Raw genomic sequence first — 21,070 nt, forward strand, 5'->3', positions numbered from 1 at the left:
TTAATGCGTATTATAATCATAAATATAATAATAATCATAATAATAATCATAATAATAATAAGAGGGACATCACGGTCAAAACATGGGTAGTTACTTAGAGGTACAGAGAGCGGTGCGGAGAGATGTTTGCTGTTCTGATCACGACGTCACAGTTCGAACCAAAGGAGCGGCTGAAAAAAGACGGGGGGGGTGTGGGCGTCTGTGACGACGGCGTCACAGTTTGTTTTGCCGCCACAGCTGGGCGTTGAACCTGCCGCTGCGGCTGCTCCTCATGCCCAGGTACTGCCTGAGCAGCTGGTTCACCCGCTTCTGACTGTTCCACTTGCGGGCAGACTTGCGGACGCCTATGAAGCCGCCGTACCGCTTCTGTAGGGGCCTCGGGGCCGAGCCCACCAGCTTCCTGTAGCCGTGGCGGCCCCTCTGAAAGCCGCCGAAGCGTTTGGACAAGGCCAGGCCCTCAGGGCCGTCGTCCTGCGGGCCGTCGCCCTCCACGTCCCTCGGGCTCCTGTCCTCGTCGCTCTCGCCGTCCTCCCAGGACGCCAGCGGCGCCGGGTCGTACTGGCCGCGGCGAGGCCCCGGAGCCGCCTCGTCCTGACCTTCGTCCTGACCTTCGTCCTCTTCCTCTGCAGCCGAGTTCAGGGCGTCGGGGGTCAGACCCAGCTCCTCTCCCGCCCTCTTGAGCAGCGCGCCGCCCTCGGACAGCTTCACGGCGCGTTTACACACCTCCCAGGTGAGGGAGGAGGAGGCGTGGCCCTCACACTCCAGCAGACACACCTGCAGGGGGAAATAAGAGGCATGTAAAAAACTGTGAAGCTTCTTGGACTTTGGATGGATTGTACATTGACTGAGTTTCCATGCATCAATAACCCTTTTAAAACCCGAATATTGTCAATAATATTGTCAATAAAATAATAACCTGAATTTGCACGGCCATCTAAACACCAATAACCCCTTTGAATAACCCGAATTTGCTCATATTCGGGTTTTTAAAAACCCGAATATTGGGTCATGTAAACGCCAAACGGAATATCCCCATCAAGCGGAACATGAATTTGTTTTATGCACATGTTCTGTTCACAAGGAATCCTGGTCTTTTGAGTCCAGGAAGTTCTTATAAACACGGAGAAACGCAAGACCACGCCGAACTTTTGGAGTGAGGAGGAGACTAATCACTTTATAAATTAATGAAGGATATGAACATTTCTGCATTTGTAGACGGTAGAAAGTACCGGGATATGGAGATTTAAAAGAAGGTGAGCGAAAAGTTGTGCGAAGCAGCATTTGTTTTGAATTTGGATACAGGAAGAAGAAGCGGAAATGACGGTAATTGCGTCATCATGCTCTCCGTGCGTCGCTGGTTTGATCCAGATATCCCGAATGATTAATCACCATGTAAACGGAATATTCTGAATGTTTCAGTAACCGGAATATTAGCAATAACCCGAATTTTGACTGCATGTAAACGTAGTCACTGTCATCATGGTCTGATTCACATCCAAAATGGGCAGAGCTGTTGCCGTAACCCGTAAATGTGCACCATTTCTCAACACACGGTTGTTTCGTCAAGTTGTTAGTTCATTGGTTTTGTGTCATTTGATTACTGTTCAGTTGTTTGGTCTGCTGCATCCAACAGTCTTCTAAAAAGACTACAAGTGGCTCAAAACAAGGCTGCAGGACTTGTTCTTGGTTGTTCTCCAAGAACGAGTGTTGCAGAAATGCATGAACGTCTCTCCTGGCTGAAGGTTGAGGATATCTACTAATGTATTATATCTCCATAGAACAGGGGTCGGCAACCCGCGGCTCCAGAGCCCTATGCGGCTCTTTAGCGCCGCCCTAGTGGCTCCTGGAGCTTTTTGAAAAATGTTTGACCTTTTTTTTTCCCTTTTTTTCTCTTTTTTTCTTCCTTTTTCCTTTCCTTTTAAATATCAACATTTTGACTTTTTTCCCTATCCCAGTGTTACCTTGGAAAACAGGCGCATAATACCATCTGTGTCGCCGCCGGTGTATCTGAAGTCAAATACATTGTTTTTCTAAAGTGCCAAATAGACCTCATTCTGATTCTGATTCTGATTTTTTTCTTCTCTTTTTCTTTTTTTTCCTTTTTTTCCCTTTCTTTCCTTTTTTTTCTTTTTTTCTCTTTTCATCTTCCTTTTTCCTTTCCTTTTTAATATCAACATTTCGACTTTTTTCTGGACATTTCAACTTTTTTCTGGACATTTCAACGTTTTTCTCGAAATCTTTACTTTTCTCTCGAAACTTTGACTTTTCTCTCGACATTTCGACTTTTTTCTCAAGATTGTACTTCAACATTAATCTTGACATTAAGACTTTTTTCTCGAAATTTTGACTTTTTTCTCAACATTTTGACTTTTTCTCGTCATTTTGACTTTTTTCTCGAAGTGCATAATAAAAAAACAATCTTCCCCCAGTTATAACTAATATAGAAACATGCAGCATGTGTTGCCTTCATTCTAAGGCTGATACAAGACTTTTTTTTTGCGGCTCCAGACATATTTGTTTTTTTGTGTTTTTGGTCCAATATGGCTCTTTCAACATTTTAGGTTGCCGACCCCTGGTATAGAATTATTAACACTCAGACTCCTAAATTTCTCTATAATAATATAACTTATTGTTCAAATATTCATTCATATAACACTCGAGGGGCGAATAGTGGTGGGATTATGTTCCCCTGACTTAAGTCTGACTGTATGAAGAGGACAGAACTTTATAGATCAGTTGCATGTTGGAAAACCCTTCCAGGTGAGATTCGTGACATCAAAAGAAAAAGGCTGATTTGAAACAAAGACAAGGAACGTATTTGTTGTCATCACCTTAACAACATATAGCGTATCGGATTGAGTGAGATCAATACATCAAATTATATATGATTTTGATGTTTTTCTTTATTTCTTATTTGTAATTTTATTTTTATTTTTTTAAATGTACTTTGTGAATTTAGATTGTATGTTTGATTTTCTATTTTATTGTCTGGACCCCAGGAAGACTAGCTTTCGTTTTGGCGTCAGCTAATGGGGATCCTTTTAAATTTAATTTCATTTTATTCTTTATTTCATTAAAAAAATAATAATAATAATTCAATACAAATACAAATACAAATGTTCTTAAATTGTGAATGAAAAGGGAGCAGAAAGAAGAAGAATCTTATCTGATCTGCCCCTTTTTCCAATAAATAACTTCACAAATAACATAAATTAAAAATACTAATAATAAAAAACAACAACTAAGTGAATAAAAAAACTAAAATAAAATAAAATTAAAATAAAATAAAATTACCGCCGTCTATGGGTATGTCAATCAAACTCAACTAACATATTTCATTATATTTACTTAACATACAGGCTTTAATTGTACTTTTGAATGTAATGTTTGATTTGGATTCTCTGTTTTCTTTATTCAGATTGTTCCATAAACTGATTCCTTTCACAGAAACACAACGTTCCATCAATTTTGTCCTGCATCTTGTTTTTTAAAAAAATAAAAAAACAAATGTAGTCGGCTGCAAACTTCAGACGCTCCACGAGCATCTCTGATGCTTTTAGATAACATCCGCTTTAATGTGTCGTTTAAAAAGGTTCAACTACGATTTGAATCAGCAACTGAGTTCAGAACAGACCTTTATCATCAAACATTAACCGTACACTGGAGCTTGAAAGGAGACTCTGGGTCGACTCCTGTCGACGCCTTCGTCACGCCAACGAACAACGAACCTGCTTTTTCTCGGCGTCTGATGACTTTGTCGGGTCAGCTTGACTGTTTCAGATGCAGAACTAAATGTTAGGTTCGGAGGTGGATGTTAAATTGCTTTTACAACTTTGGTGACCCAGAGAGCAACATTTACAGAGATGAATGTGCTGCTTGCAACGAAAATGGTGGTTTTTGCAGCTAAAAGTTGAAAAGTTGCTTAAAATGAACTGAATCTCACACAAGAGTAGACTTGTAGTCAAGACCTCCTAAACTGAGACCAAGACCAGAGAGTATCAAGACCAAGACTAGTTCAGATCAAGACCGAGACTAAAAACAAACCTAGTAATGTCCTGATCCTGTGTGATTGTAGAACATCATCCTGGTTCAGCTAGTTTCCATATGAGCTTGTTTTCAACTGCAGCTCAATAACACAGAGAAGTCGCTCCATTGGTTACCCGTAAAATTCAGAATCCAATTTAAAATTGTATTAGTTGCGTATAAAGCCCAAAACGGCTTAGCTCCGCATTATTTGCAAGACCTGATAGTGCCTTATGTTCCTGTCAGAGCTCTCCGTTCTCAGAGTGCAGGTTTACTTGTAGTTCCTAGAGTATCTAAATGTAGATTTGGAGGGCGGGCGTTCTGCTATCAGGCGCCACTACTATGGAACCAACTTCCAATCTGGGTTAAGGGGGCTGACACCACCTCCACCTTTAAAACTAAACTTAAAACATTTCTGTTTAGTAAAGCCTATAGTTAGTGTTTAGTAAACCTCTAGCTGGTGTTGGTAAATCTCTAGGTAGTGTAAACTTTAGTGTGTCAGAGTCGCTCCTGTGGTTTCTTGTGCTGGCCCCCCCTTCTCCTCCCTTTTCTCTCTTTTGTCCATGTTGCAGCATCCTTTGCCGGACACCGGAACCTGCAGGTGGTCGTGGGTGGCTTGTAGCTTGCATTACGGAGCACAAGTCTTTCCCCGACCCTGCACCCCAACCTGGGACTTGCTGATTGGGCCGGAGCTTCGGGAGCTGCGTGCTGGCCTGCGGTCCCCACCCCTGGTCATCCCGTTGCTGGCCCCCCCTTCTCCTCCCTTTTCTCTCTTTTGTCCTGCAGGTGGCCGTGGGTGGCTTGTAGCTTGCATTACGGAGCACAAGTCTTTTCCTGACCCTGCACCCCAACCTGGGACTTGCTGATTGGGCCGGAGCTTCGGGAGCTGCGTGCTGGCCTGCGGTCCCCACTCCTGGTCATCCCGTTGCTGCTTCCACCTGCCTGCTGTGCTGTTGCCGTCCCTGACCCACCAGTCTGGCCCTCGGCAGGAGGGTCCCCCCTGATGAGCCTGGTCCTGCTCAAGGTTTCATCCCTCCTAAAGGGGAGTTTTTCCTTGCCACTGTTTGGCTTAAGGTTTTTCTCCCACTAGGGGAGTTTTTACCTGCCATTGTTTATGTAATAACTGCTCGGGGGTTTATGTTCTGGATATGGGTCCCTGGAAAGCGTCTAGAGACAACTCTGTTGTATTAGACGCTATATAAATAAAATTTAATTGAATTGAATTGAATTGAATTGATGATGTTGAACTCACTATAAATGTTTCCATCCATCAGCTGAGATCAGATCTGTGTGGCGACTGCACTACCGCTATTTCTACACTATTGGAGGATTGACTCCAGTGCTTTTAAGGATTGACATGACTACTAACTAGTCCCAAAGTATCTAGCACAGGGGTCGGCAACCCAAAATGTTGAAAGAGCCATATTGGACCAAAAACACAAAAAACAAATATGTCTGGAGCCGCAAAAAATGAAAAGTCTTGTATAAGCCTTAGAATGAAGGCAACACATGCTGCATGTTTCTATATTAGTTATAACTGGGGGAAGATTTTTTCTTCATTATGCACTTCGAGAAAAAAGTCGAAATTTCGAGAAAAAAGTTGAAATGTCAAGATTAATGTTGAAGTACAATCTTGAGAAAAAAGTGGAAATGTCGAGAAAAAAGTCAAAATTTTGAGAAAAAAGTCAAAATGTTGAGAAAAAAGTCAAAATTTTGAGAAAAAAGTCAAAATGTTGAGAAAAAAGTCGAAATGTTGAGAAAAAAGTCAAAATTTTGAGAAAAAAGTCGAAATATCGAGATTAAAAAGGAAAGGAAAAAGGAAGAAAAAGAAGAAAAAAAGAAAAAAAAGAGAAAAAAAGAAAAAAAAAAGAAGAAAAAAAGGTCAAAACATTTTTGAAAAAGCTCCAGGAGCCACTAGGGCGGTGCTAAAGAGCCGCGGGTTGCCGACCCCTGATCTAGCAGAATAACCAGCTCCAACACCCCCCTCCACCTCAGAAAAGAATGAATAGTAAATGTTACTGATTTAAATTGGACTGAATTTGGAGATGAAACCTGAATTTTAAATATTAAAGATACAATTATCAACTTGAAATTACATTATTTACCATTATAGTAATCAGATTACACCGTATATCAGCATCACTGAAATGAACTGATGCTGAATCAATCACAACGATGTGCAAATATTACTCATATATTTATTCAAACAAGGCCGTTATAAACACAAAACTGTAATTAAATACAGACACATGCAGATGCACCAAAACATTAAATCATATGTAAAATACAAATATTTTACAAAACTGTAAATTAACAAGAGGAGTCCGAGACCAAGACCAAACACTGTCGAGACCGAGACAAGACCAAGACCACAAGAAAGTGGTCTTGAGACCTACAAGTCTACACAGTCGAATCTAGCGCCTAAACAAATGGAGCCATAGCCAAAAGTGAAATCTGACATCTATCAAACCCCTTTATTTTGATTTACAGGAGCTTAAAATCCTAAACCAGACCTTGAAAGTGGAGAAGCTAAACCTGACGTGGCTATCAAGTAACACATCCGTCCCAATGGTTTAATTTCTTTTTCCATTTCTTCACCACGTGTTGAGGAGAAGGTCTTGACTTTGCGGCATGCTGCATTAGCCTCGCCAGTAATCTGTTTACGCCCGGAGGACGTCAGCGCTGAACGCAGCAGCTCAAACTGAGATGGATGTGAGGTGAGAGCCAAGCTGACAGTCGCTTTGTGAGCCAATAAAACTAAATAATGCCTAAAGGGTGAAAGTAAGACTCCTAAACTTCTCTATAATAATATAACTTATTGTTCAAATATTCATTCATATAAGCAGTACTCGAGTTGTAAAAATAAATCAGGGGGGATGGTGGAATTGATCATATGGGGACAGATAATTTGTGCTGATTACAAATAATATAATATATTACAAATAATAGCAGTGACCAAAACACCTGCAGAAATACTGCAGGAATGACATAGCAGCAGTTAAATGCAGCCTTCTGTAAGCTTTAAATATCCACTGGGCTTACATCAAATACATCAAAACACAAAAATAAAACAAGAATATTTGTCTTATTTCTAGTTAAAATGTCTCATTTTAGTAAAAAAAATCTCATTACACTTAAAACAAGACTCATCACTGGAAAAAACAACAATTTTCACCTGTTTCAAGTAGATTTTCACTTGAAATAAGTAGAAAAATCTGCCAGTGGAACAAGATCGTTTTGCTTGTAATAAGAAGATAAATCCCATGATGGATGTGAGGTGCGAGCGAGGCTGACAGTCGTTTTGTGAGCCAATAAAACTAAATAATGCCTCGCAAAAGGGGTGAAAGTAAATAGAGTGAAGAAAAAAGTTTTATTTATGCTTAACAACCAAGCTGATCATGTGAATGAAAGGTCTTTGTTCTTTAACAGATGCCCGTAAACGCTGAAAAGGCCATAAATGCAGCGGAGTCACACTTCCTCTCCACTGCTCGGCTGCTGCTGAGGAAGCAAGTGTTCTGACCCGGACGGCTTAATGGGCCTTGTTCCTGCTGCGTTCAGCACTTACGGGGAAGTTATGCCCTAATATGAGATGTCTATCATGTGCTAAAAGTGACATCCACTGCTGCCGAAGTGATTGACAGCCCGAGATTGGAAAATATGACCCAACTGTTTGAGTGACGGCAGGAAAATGATGTCACTGCGTATGACGTTTTAAACTCCCCAAAATGTTGTTCTGAAGTTAATAAGGTGATGTTTTTGAATTTTTGAAAGGACACCTAAAGCTTGAGGTGCATTTTTGAAAGTTTTGCTTTCTTTTTGTTTTATTAAAATTCAGAAGTGTCTTCAGTATTCCCATTCATTACTCAGGTAGAAGTATAGATACTAGAGTTTAAAAATACTCCTGTACATTTTGAAGTATCAACTCAAGTTTTTTACTCAAGTTAAAGTATAAAAGTACTGGTTTCAAAACTACTTAAAGTATAAAAGTAAAAGTAATGTAAGGGGGAAAAAAGCCATTAAAGACAAAAGCCATTGAAAATGAATGCATCTTAGTATAATGTAAATATATTAAAGAAGCATATATGTGTACTATTGAGCATTAACATGTGTTTCAGAGAGCAGATGATACGATGACTAGTTGCCTATAAGTATTGTAATGGTGCAAAAAGTCAAACTTCAGAGACATGTTATCATTTATCCTAACCTTTATTGGAATGTACATCCAAGTTTAGTTGCAGGAATCTGAGGGAACGGATGTAAGAACAAAACTGGACAAGAACATCTGAAACAACCACAACCAAATTCACTCTATCTGTCAAGGTTGACATTCCCCCAGCCTCCAGTTTGCCTTCAGTTTCTGTCTTGCCCCGCCTGTGTCCCATCTGCCCTGATTGTGTCCACACCTGTGTCTCGTCTTGTCTCGTTATCCCCTCAGTATATCTTGTCTTGTCATTCCTTGGTTCCCTGTCGGTCCGTACTGTGTCTTCCTCCATGTCTCCTCGTACCTTTTTCTTGATCCTGGTTTTTTGTTCATCCTGCTTTGCAGCGCCTTGTTTTGCCTTTTTGGAATAAACCCCTTGTTTTTGAGAACTACTGCCTCCAGCCTCCCTCTGTCTCCTGCACTTGGGTCCTGAACAAACCATATCATGACAGAACGGACCGACCAGGTGGACCCAGCGGGAGAGTACCTCACCATGTGGGACTTCCTTTGCCGTGAAGCGGCTAAAAACGTGCGTGAGTGTTGGGACCCCTTTTGGGGAACACGCCTGGCTCTGGGTGGACCCAGGAGCCTGCAGATGCAACGGCGACGGCGTCAGCGCCAGCGCCAGCCCCAGCCTGTTCCGGCTCCAGCTCCTGCACCTGTCCCTGTTCCTGTGGTGGTCCCAGACGCACCTCCCCATGTTCCTGTGGTGGTCTCGGATGCACCTCCCCACGTTCCGGTGGTGGTCCCGGACGCATCAGCCCCTCCTCCGGTGATGGTTCCGGACTCCCCTCAGCCGGCTCCGAGGACTCGTGTCCCCCCCCAGCCCGCCCTGGATGTGGACTCTGGGGACATCTGGGATCTGTCCTTTGAGGGGGGGCCGGCGCCCCTCGAGGGGGGGCCAGCACCACGGACCCGGGCACCCCCGCAGCCGGCGCCCCGGACCCGGGTACCCCCGCAGCCGGCGCCCCGGACCCGGGTACCCCCGCAGCCGGCGCCCCGGACCCGGGTACCCCCGCAGCCGGCGCCCCGGACCCGGGTACCCCCGCAGCCGGCGCCTCGGACCCGGGTACCCCCGCAACCATGTCACGTTCCTGAGCCATGTCACGTTCCTGAGCCATGTCACGTTCCTGAGCCATGTCACGTTCCTGAGCCATGTCACGTTCCTGAGCCGTGTCCCGTTCCTGAGCCGTGTCCCGTTCCTGAGGCGGCCCCGCAGCCCTCTGTTCCTGAGGCGGCCCCGCAGCCCTCTGTTCCTGAGGCGGCCCCGCAGCCCTCTGTTCCTGAGGCGGTCCCGCAGCCCTCTGTTCCTGAGGCGGTCCCGCAGCCCTCTGTTCCTGAGGCGGTCCCGCAGCCCTCTGTTCCTGAGGCGGTCCTGCAGCCCCGTCAGGTTCCCGAGTCCCGTCAGGTTCCCGAGTCCCGCCAGGAATCCCTGTCACGCCCCACGCCGAGACCGCCAAGCCCCACGCCGAGACCGCCAAGCCCCACGCCGAGACCGCCAAGCCCCACGCCAAGCCCCACGCCAAGACCCACGCCGAGCCCCACGCCAAGACCGCCAAGACCCGCGCCGAGCCCCACGCCAAGACCGCCAAGCCCCACGCTGAGCCCCACGCCAAGACCGCCAAGCCCCACGCCGAGACCCACGTCAAGACCCAGGCCTAGGCCTCGTGGGCGGCCCCCGGAGCGTTCTCGCCGGTCTGGTCGGCCTCGTGGACGTCCCCCCGAGCGTTCTCGCCGGTCTGCCCGGCTTCGTGGGCGACCCCCGGAGCTGTCTCGCAGGTCTGCACAGTCCCCAGGACGGCCCCCGGAACGTTGGCCGTGTGTTGGCCTGGGCCCTCCTCCAGGCCCCCTCCGCCCGCCCTGGGTGGTAGGCCGAATGGGACATCTGGGATCTGTCCCTTGAGGGGGGGGTTCTGTCAAGGTTGACATTCCCCCAGCCTCCAGTTTGCCTTCAGTTTCTGTCTTGCCCCGCCTGTGTCCCATCTGCCCTGATTGTGTCCACACCTGTGTCTCGTCTTGTCTCGTTATCCCCTCAGTATATCTTGTCTTGTCATTCCTTGGTTCCCTGTCGGTCCGTACTGTGTCTTCCTCCATGTCTCCTCGTACCTTTTTCTTGATCCTGGTTTTTTGTTCATCCTGCTTTGCAGCGCCTTGTTTTGCCTTTTTGGAATAAACCCCTTGTTTTTGAGAACTACTGCCTCCAGCCTCCCTCTGTCTCCTGCACTTGGGTCCTGAACAAACCATATCATGACACTATCTGGATGGAGCAATTTAACTGGATAGTTTTTTTTAAAGGCCAAAATGAAATAGAGTAACGAGGCTGTTTTTAAAATGTAAGGAGTAAAAAGTACAGATAATTGTGTGAAAATGTATGGAGTAAAAGTAAAAAGTCGTCTGAAAAATAATTACTCCAGTGAAGTATATATAACCAAAATTTCTACTTAAGTAAGGTAACAAAGTATTTGTACTTTGTTACTTGACACCTCTGTTAAAATTATACTATTATCCTTTCTGATGACTCAGCAGAAGAGAGAATTGATGACCTGCAGCTTATCCTGTCATCGTTCTGCTTCAATCTGTGATTCCTCTGACAAATATGTCTGAAAATAGGCCTCAAAACATTCATCCATCCACGTCCCTGTCCTCTTCGCCCCTTTCTTTAACTCCTGAGCTCCCCGAGGCATATATATATATATAAAATATATAATATCCCATCTACCAAACTCATCAACTCTTGCCGGAACAAGATAAATTGCATTGTTGTGAGGAAACCTGCTCACGTCGAAGGGGACGAGAGAGGAGGGAGTTCCCGCCACAAAGCTATCAACACAAATGAATTATCCACCGTAAATTAAACACGCACGCCGGGGGATTCTCCACAAACGACTGGCGCAATCCAAGGGAGTTCATGAGTGAAAGGAGACGAGTGCGTATGTGGATACGACGAGAAAATGGCAGCGGAAAGGGCGGCTTCAAAGGTTCTTATTTGATGGAAGAGGTGGGCGAGGGTTGGCCCCTTGAATGAAAAAAGGGTTTATCCAGCTGCGTTTGCTTTTGAAAGTTCGAAAGTTGCAGCAACAACCAGGTATCTGCTCTAACAGGACTTGGTCCACGTAGCTCCTCCGTGGACACGTCTCTAAAAGACAGGTTGTCTCCTCCTCCTCCCATGATGCTTTGCTGCATCCAGATTCATTCTTATTTGAAAATGTCTCCGTCTCCCAGTCTTGCTATTATCGTTGGTCTTAATAACTCCACCCTCCCCTCCTCTTACATAAGCGGTTCTTTACTCTAGTACAGGGGTCAGCAACCCACGACTCTCTTTAGCGCCGCCCTAGTGGCTCCTGGAGATTTAAAAAAAATGTTTGACCTTTTTTTTCCTTTTTTTCTTTTATTTTCTTCTTTTTTCCTTCTTTTCTTCTTTTTTCTTTTTTTCTCCTTTTTTTCCTCTTTTTCTCTTTTTTTTCTTATTTTTTTCCTTTTTTTCTTTTTTTCTTCCTTTTGCCTTTCCTTTTTAATCTCGACATTTTGACTTTTTTCTCAACATTTCGACTTTTTTCTCGAGATTGTACTTCAACATTAATCTCGACATTTTGACTTTTTTCTCAACATTTTTACTTTTTTCTCAACATTTTGACTTTTTTCACGAAATTTTGTGGAAAGTTGAATAAACATTGGCATAAAGCAGCATATTTGCCCTTTCTCAGGTTGTTAACAGTATTAAAAACATAAAAAAAATACCTTGAGGTAATTTAGAACAGCACAAAATGTGTGAATAAATTAATCGCAATTAATCGCATAGTTAATTACAGAAATCATGGATTAATTAAGATTAAAAATTTTAATCGTTGGCCAGCACTAATATATATATATATATATATGTATATATATATATATATATATATATATATATATATATATATATATATATATATATATATATATATATATATATATATATATATATATATATATATATATTCGCGAGTGAGGGAACAATGGAGCGTGAGATTGACAGACGGATCGGTGCAGCGTCCGCAGTTATGTGGTCGATGTACCGGACCGTCGTGGTGAAGAGGGAGCTGAGTCGAAAGGCGAAGCTCTCGATTTACCGGTCAATCTACGCACCTACCCTCACCTATGGTCATGAACTTTGGGTAGTGACCGAAAGGACGATATCGCGGATACAAGCGGCCGAGATGAGTTTCCTCCGCAGGGTGGCTGGACGCTCCCTTAGAGATAGGGTGAGGAGTTCGGTCACCCGGGAGGAGCTCGGAGTCGAGCCGCTGCTCCTTCACATTGAGAGGAGTCAGCTGAGGTGGCTTGGGCATCTGTACCGGATCCTCCTGGACGCCTCCCTAGGGAGGTGTTCCAGGCATGTCCCACCGGGAGGAGACCCCGGGGAAGACCCAGGACACGCTGGAGAGACTATGTCTCTCGGCTGGCCTGGGAACGCCTCGGACTCCCCCCGGAAGAGCTGGAGGAAGAGCTGGAGGAAGTGTCTGGGGAGAGGGAAGTCTGGGCATCCCTGCTGAGGCTGCTGCCCCCGCGACCCGGTAACGGATGAAGCGGGAGAAGATGAATGAATGAATGAATATATATATATATATATATATATATATATATATATATATATATATATATATATATATATATATATATATATATATATATATATATATATAACCCCTTAGGTTGTAGCTACTTTCCCTCACCTGGAACAACTCCAGGACACAGCGTGGCAGTATCAGGTTGTGTGCCTTGTACTGTACATTGTTATTGCTCTGGTCCAGCAAAGAGTTGGTGCTAACTTGGAACCGATTCTTCTGGCCAGTTCTTTGTTAGTGGAAACAGAAAGCCCGGTTCCAAACTCAGCACTGGCCCAGAACCAGAACCAGCCTGGAACTGGTTTGGTGGAAAAGGGGCATAAGAGGCAGGTGACCATCTTGCAAGAAAAAAAACTGACTTTCGCCAACTTGGCAAATATGATCCTCATTTGAGTGAGAATCAAGAAAACAAGGCCTCTGTTTAAGTAAAGTAGCTGTGTGATGCAGTCACACACCACATGAAGATGAAAATGACCAGAAATTAATGAAAAATGGCCAAGAGGACACAATCCAGCTGAATCTGTACGGTTCTGGTCCTGTTTCAGGTGTGGACTTTTGCATTTCTATCCAAGGAGCTTGTTGTGTCCTTTTACAACCGTACAAGCATCTTAAATGTGTCCATAGTATGATTACTTTCCACCCTACTATGGTCATTTTTAGCAGACGCTTTTATCCAAAGCGACATATATCCGAGAGAAAAAACACACCATTTCACCCGGGGAGTAAGTAGGGTTAAGGGCCTTGCTCAGGGGCCCAAGGTGGTTCATCTTGGTTGCCATTCTCAGGCTGAACGTGGGTCATCCAGACCCAAACCCACCTCTCTAGCCACTAGACTACCATTCCCAGTACTGGAGTTGAGGGGGGATGAGGGGGAATGAGGGGGAATGAGGGGATGGCATCCCCCCCCTGAAATAAAAACGGTCCAAATCATCCCCCCTGTAAAACTGCCATCCCCCCTTTCCATCCCTTATGTCATTTCATCAATGAATGTGGTTTTACTGCTATTTCAACATTTAGAGTCATCACCAGAAAAATAACACCAGAAAAATAATTTATTTGACAATTTTCACCTGTTTCAAGTAAATTTTCACTTGAAATAGGTAGAAAAATCTGCCAGTGGGACAAGATTTATATTCTTATTATAAGCAAAAAAATCTTCTTCCACTGGCAGATTTTTCAACTTATTTAAAGTGAAAATCTACTTGAAACAGGTGAAAATTGTTGTTTTTTTCCAGTGATGAGTCTTGTTTTAAGTGTAATGAGATTTTTTTACTAAAATGAGACATTTTAACTAGAAATAAGACAAATATTCTTGTTAAGATTGTGAGTTTTTGCAGTGATCCATGTTACTTATCCTGTGAAGGACAGAGTCATATTGATAAGTTCAGAAAAGTGTTTTTTATTGTTGTGTTTTGATGTATTTGATGTAATCCCAGTGGATATTTAAAGCTTACAGAAGGCTGCATGTAACTGCTGCTATGTCATTCCTGCAGTATTTCTGCAGGTGTTTTGGTCAGTGCTATTATTTGTAATATATTATATTATTTGTAATCAGCACAAATTATCTGTCCCCATATGATAAAATCCGCCATTCCCCCTGATTTTCTTTTACAACTCGAGTACTGACCACTCTCCCCCCCTCTCAACAGGACAGGACCCTGCTGTCGTCACGTTTGGTTTTAGTGTCAAAGGAAGCAAAGAGATTGCAGAAACGGTTTCTGTCACTCAGACCAGAGTTAAAAGTGTGTTTGTATATAACAGATTCACAGTTTCTTCTAAGCATTACAGATTAAGGTTAAAGCCACGCTATGTAGCAATGCAGCTTCTGACCACACGGGCACAGCATATCACAAAAGTTCATATGGCCTCTAGTGGGGAATGATGGTGTTACAGGCCGGGCCAAGACGTTCCTGCTCATTAGCACGGTATTGTTAGGGGGTCTTTTGTCAATGTAGCAGCTAGAGGTATTACTGCTTGGAGTGTCTTTAAGTTGATTTTTAGAAAAGCGTCCAGATTCACGTGGATGTTTAGGTTTTAAAACTTATTTCTGAATCAACTTTAGGTTTGAGTTAACTTGGTGGCGTCTCCCGGTGATGTCAGTCGCTAAATAAAGAAACCCGGAACCCACACTTGGCTTAACGGATGGATGGATAAATGGATGGATGGATGGATGGATGATGGATGGATGGATGGATGGATGGATGGATGGATGGATGGATAATGGATGGATGATGGATGGATGGATGGATGGATGGATGGATGGATGGATGAATATATGGATGGATGGATGGATAATGGATGGATAATGGATGGATGGATGGATGGATGGATGGATGGATGGATGGATGGATGGATGGATGGATGGATGATGGATGGATGGATGGATGGATGAATATATGGATGGATGGATGGATGGATGGATGAATATATGGATGGATGGATGGATGGATGGATGGATGGATGGATGGATGGATGGATGGATGGATAATGGATGGATGATGGATGGATGGATGGATGGATGGATGGATGGATGGATGGATGGATGGATGGATGGATGGATGAATATATATATGGATGGATGGATGGATGGATAATGGATGGATAATGGATGGATGGATGGATGGATGGATGGATGGATGGATGGATGGATGGATGGATGGATGGATAATGGATGGATGATGGATGGATGGATGGATGGATGGATGGATGGATGGATGGATGGATGGATGAATATATGGATGGATGGATGGATGGATGGATAATGGATGGATAATGGATGGATGGATGGATGGATGGATGGATGGATGGATGGATAATGGATGGATAATGGATGGATGGTATCTTCTTCTTCTTCATATCTTCTTCTTCCGGCTCTCAGCGAAGGCGGACGCTTTTTCTGCTCCTCTCCAACCTTATCAACCTTCCCTGCTACTGCTTTGTCTGTTTCGTCTTCAGAGTCTCTTCTTTTTCACTCCTCCGAAAACTCTACAACCCTGCAACATGGAATTGATTAACTGGTCTCTCAGCACAATTGACCACATTTTTGCGACAAGAAGCCAGGGGGTAAGGGAGCCCCCTTGCCCCGATGGGACATTTTTTTATGGATATACAATGGATTCTTAAAAAAACTGGAAGCCTTTGTGTCTCAAAATTCTGTCTGTTGAGGACGTTGAAGATGCCTTCATAATTGGATTCACGATAGCAGGATTTCTCCTGATCATCCTCTTGATCGAAGGAGGGGGATTACTTGTGTATCGACAAACGCATAATACGTTGACAGCTGTTTTGGCTCTCTCAAAGCTGCCGGAAGTGGCTGAAGGGTCAAGCAAGGCGACCAATGCACAGACTCTGACGCTGGGAGAGCAGGGCCGTAAGCTGGATGCGATTCTCGAACAGAATCGCAGGTTAGCGTCGGTGTTTGAGCTCATTGGCAAGATTGATAACACCCTGGAGAAGTTGGAAGCTCGGCTTGGCAGGAAGTGATCACAAATTCGTCTGATTGGAGTTGCCATTGATGAACCAAAGACTGAAAGGCAGACGGAAAATTACTGAGTCTGCCTGCTCTCAAAAAATTGTTGATTGCCCTTGACGGAGCGGCTTGGCAGGCCTCTCGGGTCACAATCTCCCTGGAGGAATGTAAACAAGAAGACTCTGGCCCCCACTTAACCCTCCCCCTCTCCCACGACAAAACATCTGTGGACTTGTTTACAGAACTGTACCGAGCCGTCTGATAAGATCAAGGACAATGGCTGAGAGCAGTTCTGGAGCGAAGTTTTCACAGACTCACCGCACACACACACTCACTGATAACCACACATCTTCAACGCCTTCCCTGGCTCCCTTATGATGTTGTTTTGTTTGTGTATGTTTTTGATGTCTGATGAGCTGTGTGCTGCTGAGGTGTTTTTTTTGCACCTTAATACTGTGTACTCAGTGTGAAGATGTATATGGATGGATGGATGGATAATGGATGGATGAGTGGATGGATGGATAATGGATGGATGGATGGATGGATGGATGGATGGATGGATGGACGGACGGACGGATGGATGGATGGATGGATGGATGGATGGATGGATGGATGGATGGATGGATGGATGGATGGATAATGGATGGATGGGTGGATGGATGGATGGATGGATGGATGGATGGATGGATGGATGGATGGATGGATGGATGGATAATGGATGGATGGATAATGGATAGATGGGTGGATGGATGGATGGATGGATGGATAATGGATGGATGGGTGGATGGATAATGGATGGATGGATGATGGATGGATCACATAATTACAATAAATGTAAACAAAAGATGACATTTAAGGTTGAGAATAACGTGAGATGATGCAGAAAGAGGAAGTGAGAGGGCTGGTGTGTGTGTGTGTGTGTGTGTGTGCGTGCGTGCGTGCGTGCGTGCGTGCGTGCGTGCGTGCGTGCGTGCGTGCGTGCGTGCGTGCGTGCGTGCGTGCGTGCGTGCGTGCGTGCGTGCGTGCGTGTGTGTGTGTTTACAGTATATCTCTCTGGGTGTGTAGGTGTGTGCAGGAATAAATCAGCGGATCCTGACAGTCTAACAAGCGGCGGCGGACTGGACAGGCTACAAAGGAATTGCTCGCTGAATTCCATCTGCGGCTCGGTGGGGAGGCGGCGAGACAATGAGGAGCTGATCAAATGTGTCAGTCACGGCTGTAAGACCGGGCCGGTTCTGAGGAGCAGTAACTCCCCAGAAAGGTCCCAGCTGTCTTCCTTCCTCGGCATCATTATCAGCTGAATTAGCCGTCCCGCCGCTACTCACCCACTATTCTTTACCCGCCGACGGGTCTCTGACTGTCTGGAAATGAGATCGCACCGAAGTTTTGGTCGGAGCACGGAGACATGGCATCCTCTCAGAGCCGATGTTGGGGTCACGGGGGGTCACGGGGGGGTCATGGTGGGGTCACGGGGAGTAACTGATACAGGCAATTGAGGCATCGAGGCAATTCTATACGCATTTATTTATCCTCCTTAAGATAAGTGGCACTGTCTTATTCTTATGAAGTCAGAATATACAACATGTGTAAATAGACTTGTAGTCAAGACCGCGTAAACCAAGACCAAGACCAGAGAGTACAAAGCTCAAGACCAAGCAGGACCAACCAGTACAAGGTGTTGCATCTCCAGCTGGTTGTGCAAGGGAACACCCATTTGCCTAAACCGAGAACAAGACACTACCAAGACCAGAGAGTATCAAGACCAAGACAAGACCAGACTAGTTCAGATCAAGACCGAGACCAAACAGAAACCTAGTTATTTCCTGATCCTGTGTGATTGTAGAACATCATCCTGGTTCTAGTTTCCATATGAGCTTGTATTCAACTGCAGCTCAATAACACAGAGAAGTGGATGATGATGTTGAACTCACTATAAATGTTTCCATCCATCAGCTGAGATCAGATATGTGTGGCGACTGCACTACCGCTATTTCTACACTATTGGAGGATTGACTCCAGTGCTTTTAAGGATTGACACGACTACTAACTAGTCCCAAAGTATCTAGCAGAATAACCAGCTCCAACACCCCCCTCCACCTCAGAAAAGGAAGGAATAGTAAATGTTACTGATTTAAATTGGACTTAATTTGGAGATGAAACCTGAATATTAGAGGAGCATGAGGCTCCTTTTAAGAAATTAGACTCTCTAGCGCCACCCTTCACCACGACGGCCGTTGGGGGTACTGCAGCCAACAGCGAAGCCGGCACGGGAGAACGGGGAGAATGTGCATGCAGCGTCATGTGACGTCACATCCGCAGGACAGCGCGGGAAATTTGGGCCCGGAATTGCAGCACATTTTGCAGCACACAGTCTGTTCAAGGCAACGGAGAGATACGCTACAGTAGGGCTGGGCGATTATACGATCTCGATTTGTGATCGCGATCAAATTAAGTTTGATCACGGTGATCAGCTGTGCATATACTTTCTCGATCACGTGCAAAACATGCTGCAGCAAAGTGCACGACAACCAATCACAACCTGCTTTCCTGGCACCGCGCTGTCTGCATTAATTCATCATGCATGACATGCCGCGGCAAGTTGCATGACCATAGGCAGTAAACTAGTCACATCTGCCTCCCCTGCACTGGTGGGAGCAAGCGTGACCAGAGAGAATAAAACTACAAGACAACAACCGCAGACTAGCGTTAGCTTAGCTTCGAGCCGACCGGGACTCACGGTTAGCGGTTATTTAGCGGGACCATAAATCAGCCTTAAGTCCCTTTAGGCTAATACTGTGAGAAATAACCTCTCATCATAGCGGGACTACAGTTAATAAATGTAATAAATGCTCCTACTGCCGTTTCTGCTGGCTACTGAGTCCCGTAAGTGGCGAGTGAGTTTTAACTCCTTAATTAATAACCAGCGTCAGAGTCACGCACAGTAAACAAACTGTGATGTTAGAGAGCCACCTTTTGGTCAATTTAAGCAACCGCATCGCCAGCTGCTTGACAGTGGCTCAACTCATTAGTTTACTGTTTTTGTTGTTAATAATGTCATTGCAATTTTATCTATGCAATTGTGAAAAAAATGGCAAAATAAATGAAAAACTGTGAACAACCGCATTCCGTATGCTATTCGGTACTCAGTATTCAGCCAAGTCTTTAAATTTTATTCCGCTTCAGTTTCGGCCTCAAATTTTCATTTCGGTGCATCCCTAGTTTTTTCGGTGGGTACCACTGGTAGCATTCTGGATTCTTGTTAAAACATGCTATTTGCTTTATTTGTTAATAAAAAAAAAAATATCTCTGGTTTCTTTCTATTTTATTCCAGAAAGGAGGGGGGATCTTCTGATTTAAAAAATCGTGATCACTTTTTTTGCCATATCGCCCAGCCCTACGCTAGAGGGCTCATTCTTTTTGGTTTGGAACGCTTCATCTGACATTATTACTAGAAAACTTAAAACGTATACAAATTTTTTTCATAAATCCTTCCTCAATCCTGCCTCATGCTCCTTTAAATATTAAAGATACAATTATCAACTTGAAATTACATTATTTACCATTAAAGTATCCAGATTACACCGTATATCAGCATCACTGAAATGGACCCGATACTTAATCAATCACAACGATGTGCAAATATTATCCATATAATTATTCAAACAAGGCCGTTATAAACACAAAACTGTAATTAAATACAGACACATGCAGATGCACCAAAACATTAAATCAGATGCAAAATAGTTTACAAAACTGTAACAAGAGGAAGAACTGGTGATCACCAGATTCTGTCACCTTGATGTGCAACGGCATCTCAGTTATTTGAGTCTGAGACCTGGAGAGACCCGAGACCGAGACAAGACCAAGACCAGAAATAAGAAATCTGGAGAACTACTAGTTTAGTACTCACTATGGTATTGAAGGCTTGCTGCAGCTGCTGCTGCTGCATGAGCAGACCGCAGGCCACGCATTCCCCCTGGCAGTCACAGTGTCCGGGGGCGAGCAGGCAGGCCAGCAGAACCAGCAGGCACAGCAGGGGCGTCTTCATCGCTCAGCACCGCGAGGCGGGAGGGGGACCAACGGGAGGCGGGTGGGGGACCAACGGGAGCCCGGAGACCGGGAGTCAGCAGCTGGGGAGTCTGGGAGGTGAACGCCGCTGAGACGAGGCTCCAGCCTACGGGGAGATAAGCAGACAGCAACAACCTGCATCAACTCCAATTGATAGAGACGATTATCGAGATTGGTGCGTTTAGCCGTCAGCGGGAGATGGGCAGTGTAGGTGGGCTGGAGAGAGAGCACCGCCCGAGGAGATAAAGCAGCAAATGGGTATTTTTCCAGTGGGCAGGAATCAACCTCTGCAGGCTGGAGGGTCACATCACTGATGGGATCATTTTTAAAAGCCGCGCTGGGAGATTTGTTCGTATATGTCAGGGGTCGGCAACCCAAAATGTTGAAAGAGCCGTATTGGACCAAAAACACAAAAAGTCTTTTATAAGCCTTAGAATGAAGGCAACACATGCTGCATGTTTCTATATTAGTTATAACTGGGGGAAGATTTTTTCATTATGCACTTCGAGAAAAAAGTTGAAATGTCGAGATAAAATTTGAAGTACAATCTCGAGAAAAAAGTCGAAATGTTGAGAAAAAAGTCAAAATTTCGTGAAAAAAGTCAAAATGTCGAGAAAAAAGTCAAAATTTCGTGAATAAAGTCAAAATGTTGAGAAAAAAGTCGAAATGTAGAGAAAAAAGTCAAAATTTAGAGAAAGAACTCGA

General features: G+C 44.4%; 1 protein-coding gene across 1 annotated transcript; it reads right to left on the reverse strand.

The window, feature by feature from the left end:
- On the reverse strand, window positions 1-20,467 carry LOC133464904 (proenkephalin-A-like). Its single transcript, XM_061747105.1, has 2 exons — window positions 20,208-20,467; window positions 1-774 (listed from the first exon to the last, which is right to left on the reverse strand). The coding sequence occupies exons 1-2, from the start codon at window positions 20,343-20,345 to the stop codon at window positions 214-216; spliced, it is 699 nt and encodes a 232-aa protein (XP_061603089.1). The 5' UTR covers window positions 20,346-20,467; the 3' UTR covers window positions 1-213.
- Between the last annotated feature and the right edge of the window lie 603 nt (window positions 20,468-21,070).

This window comes from Cololabis saira, chromosome 18 (genome assembly GCF_033807715.1).
Source record: "Cololabis saira isolate AMF1-May2022 chromosome 18, fColSai1.1, whole genome shotgun sequence".
Taxonomy (NCBI): Eukaryota; Metazoa; Chordata; class Actinopteri; order Beloniformes; family Belonidae; genus Cololabis; species Cololabis saira.

Coding starts and splice junctions, on each gene's coding strand:
- LOC133464904 (XM_061747105.1), bottom strand. CDS start 20,345: ATGAAGACGCCCCTGCTGTGCCTGCTGGTTCTGCTGGCCTGCCTGCTC. Junction 775..20,207: donor AGCAAGCCTTCAATACCATA/GTGAGTACTAAA, acceptor TTCCCCCTGCAG/GTGTGTCTGCTGGAGTGTGA.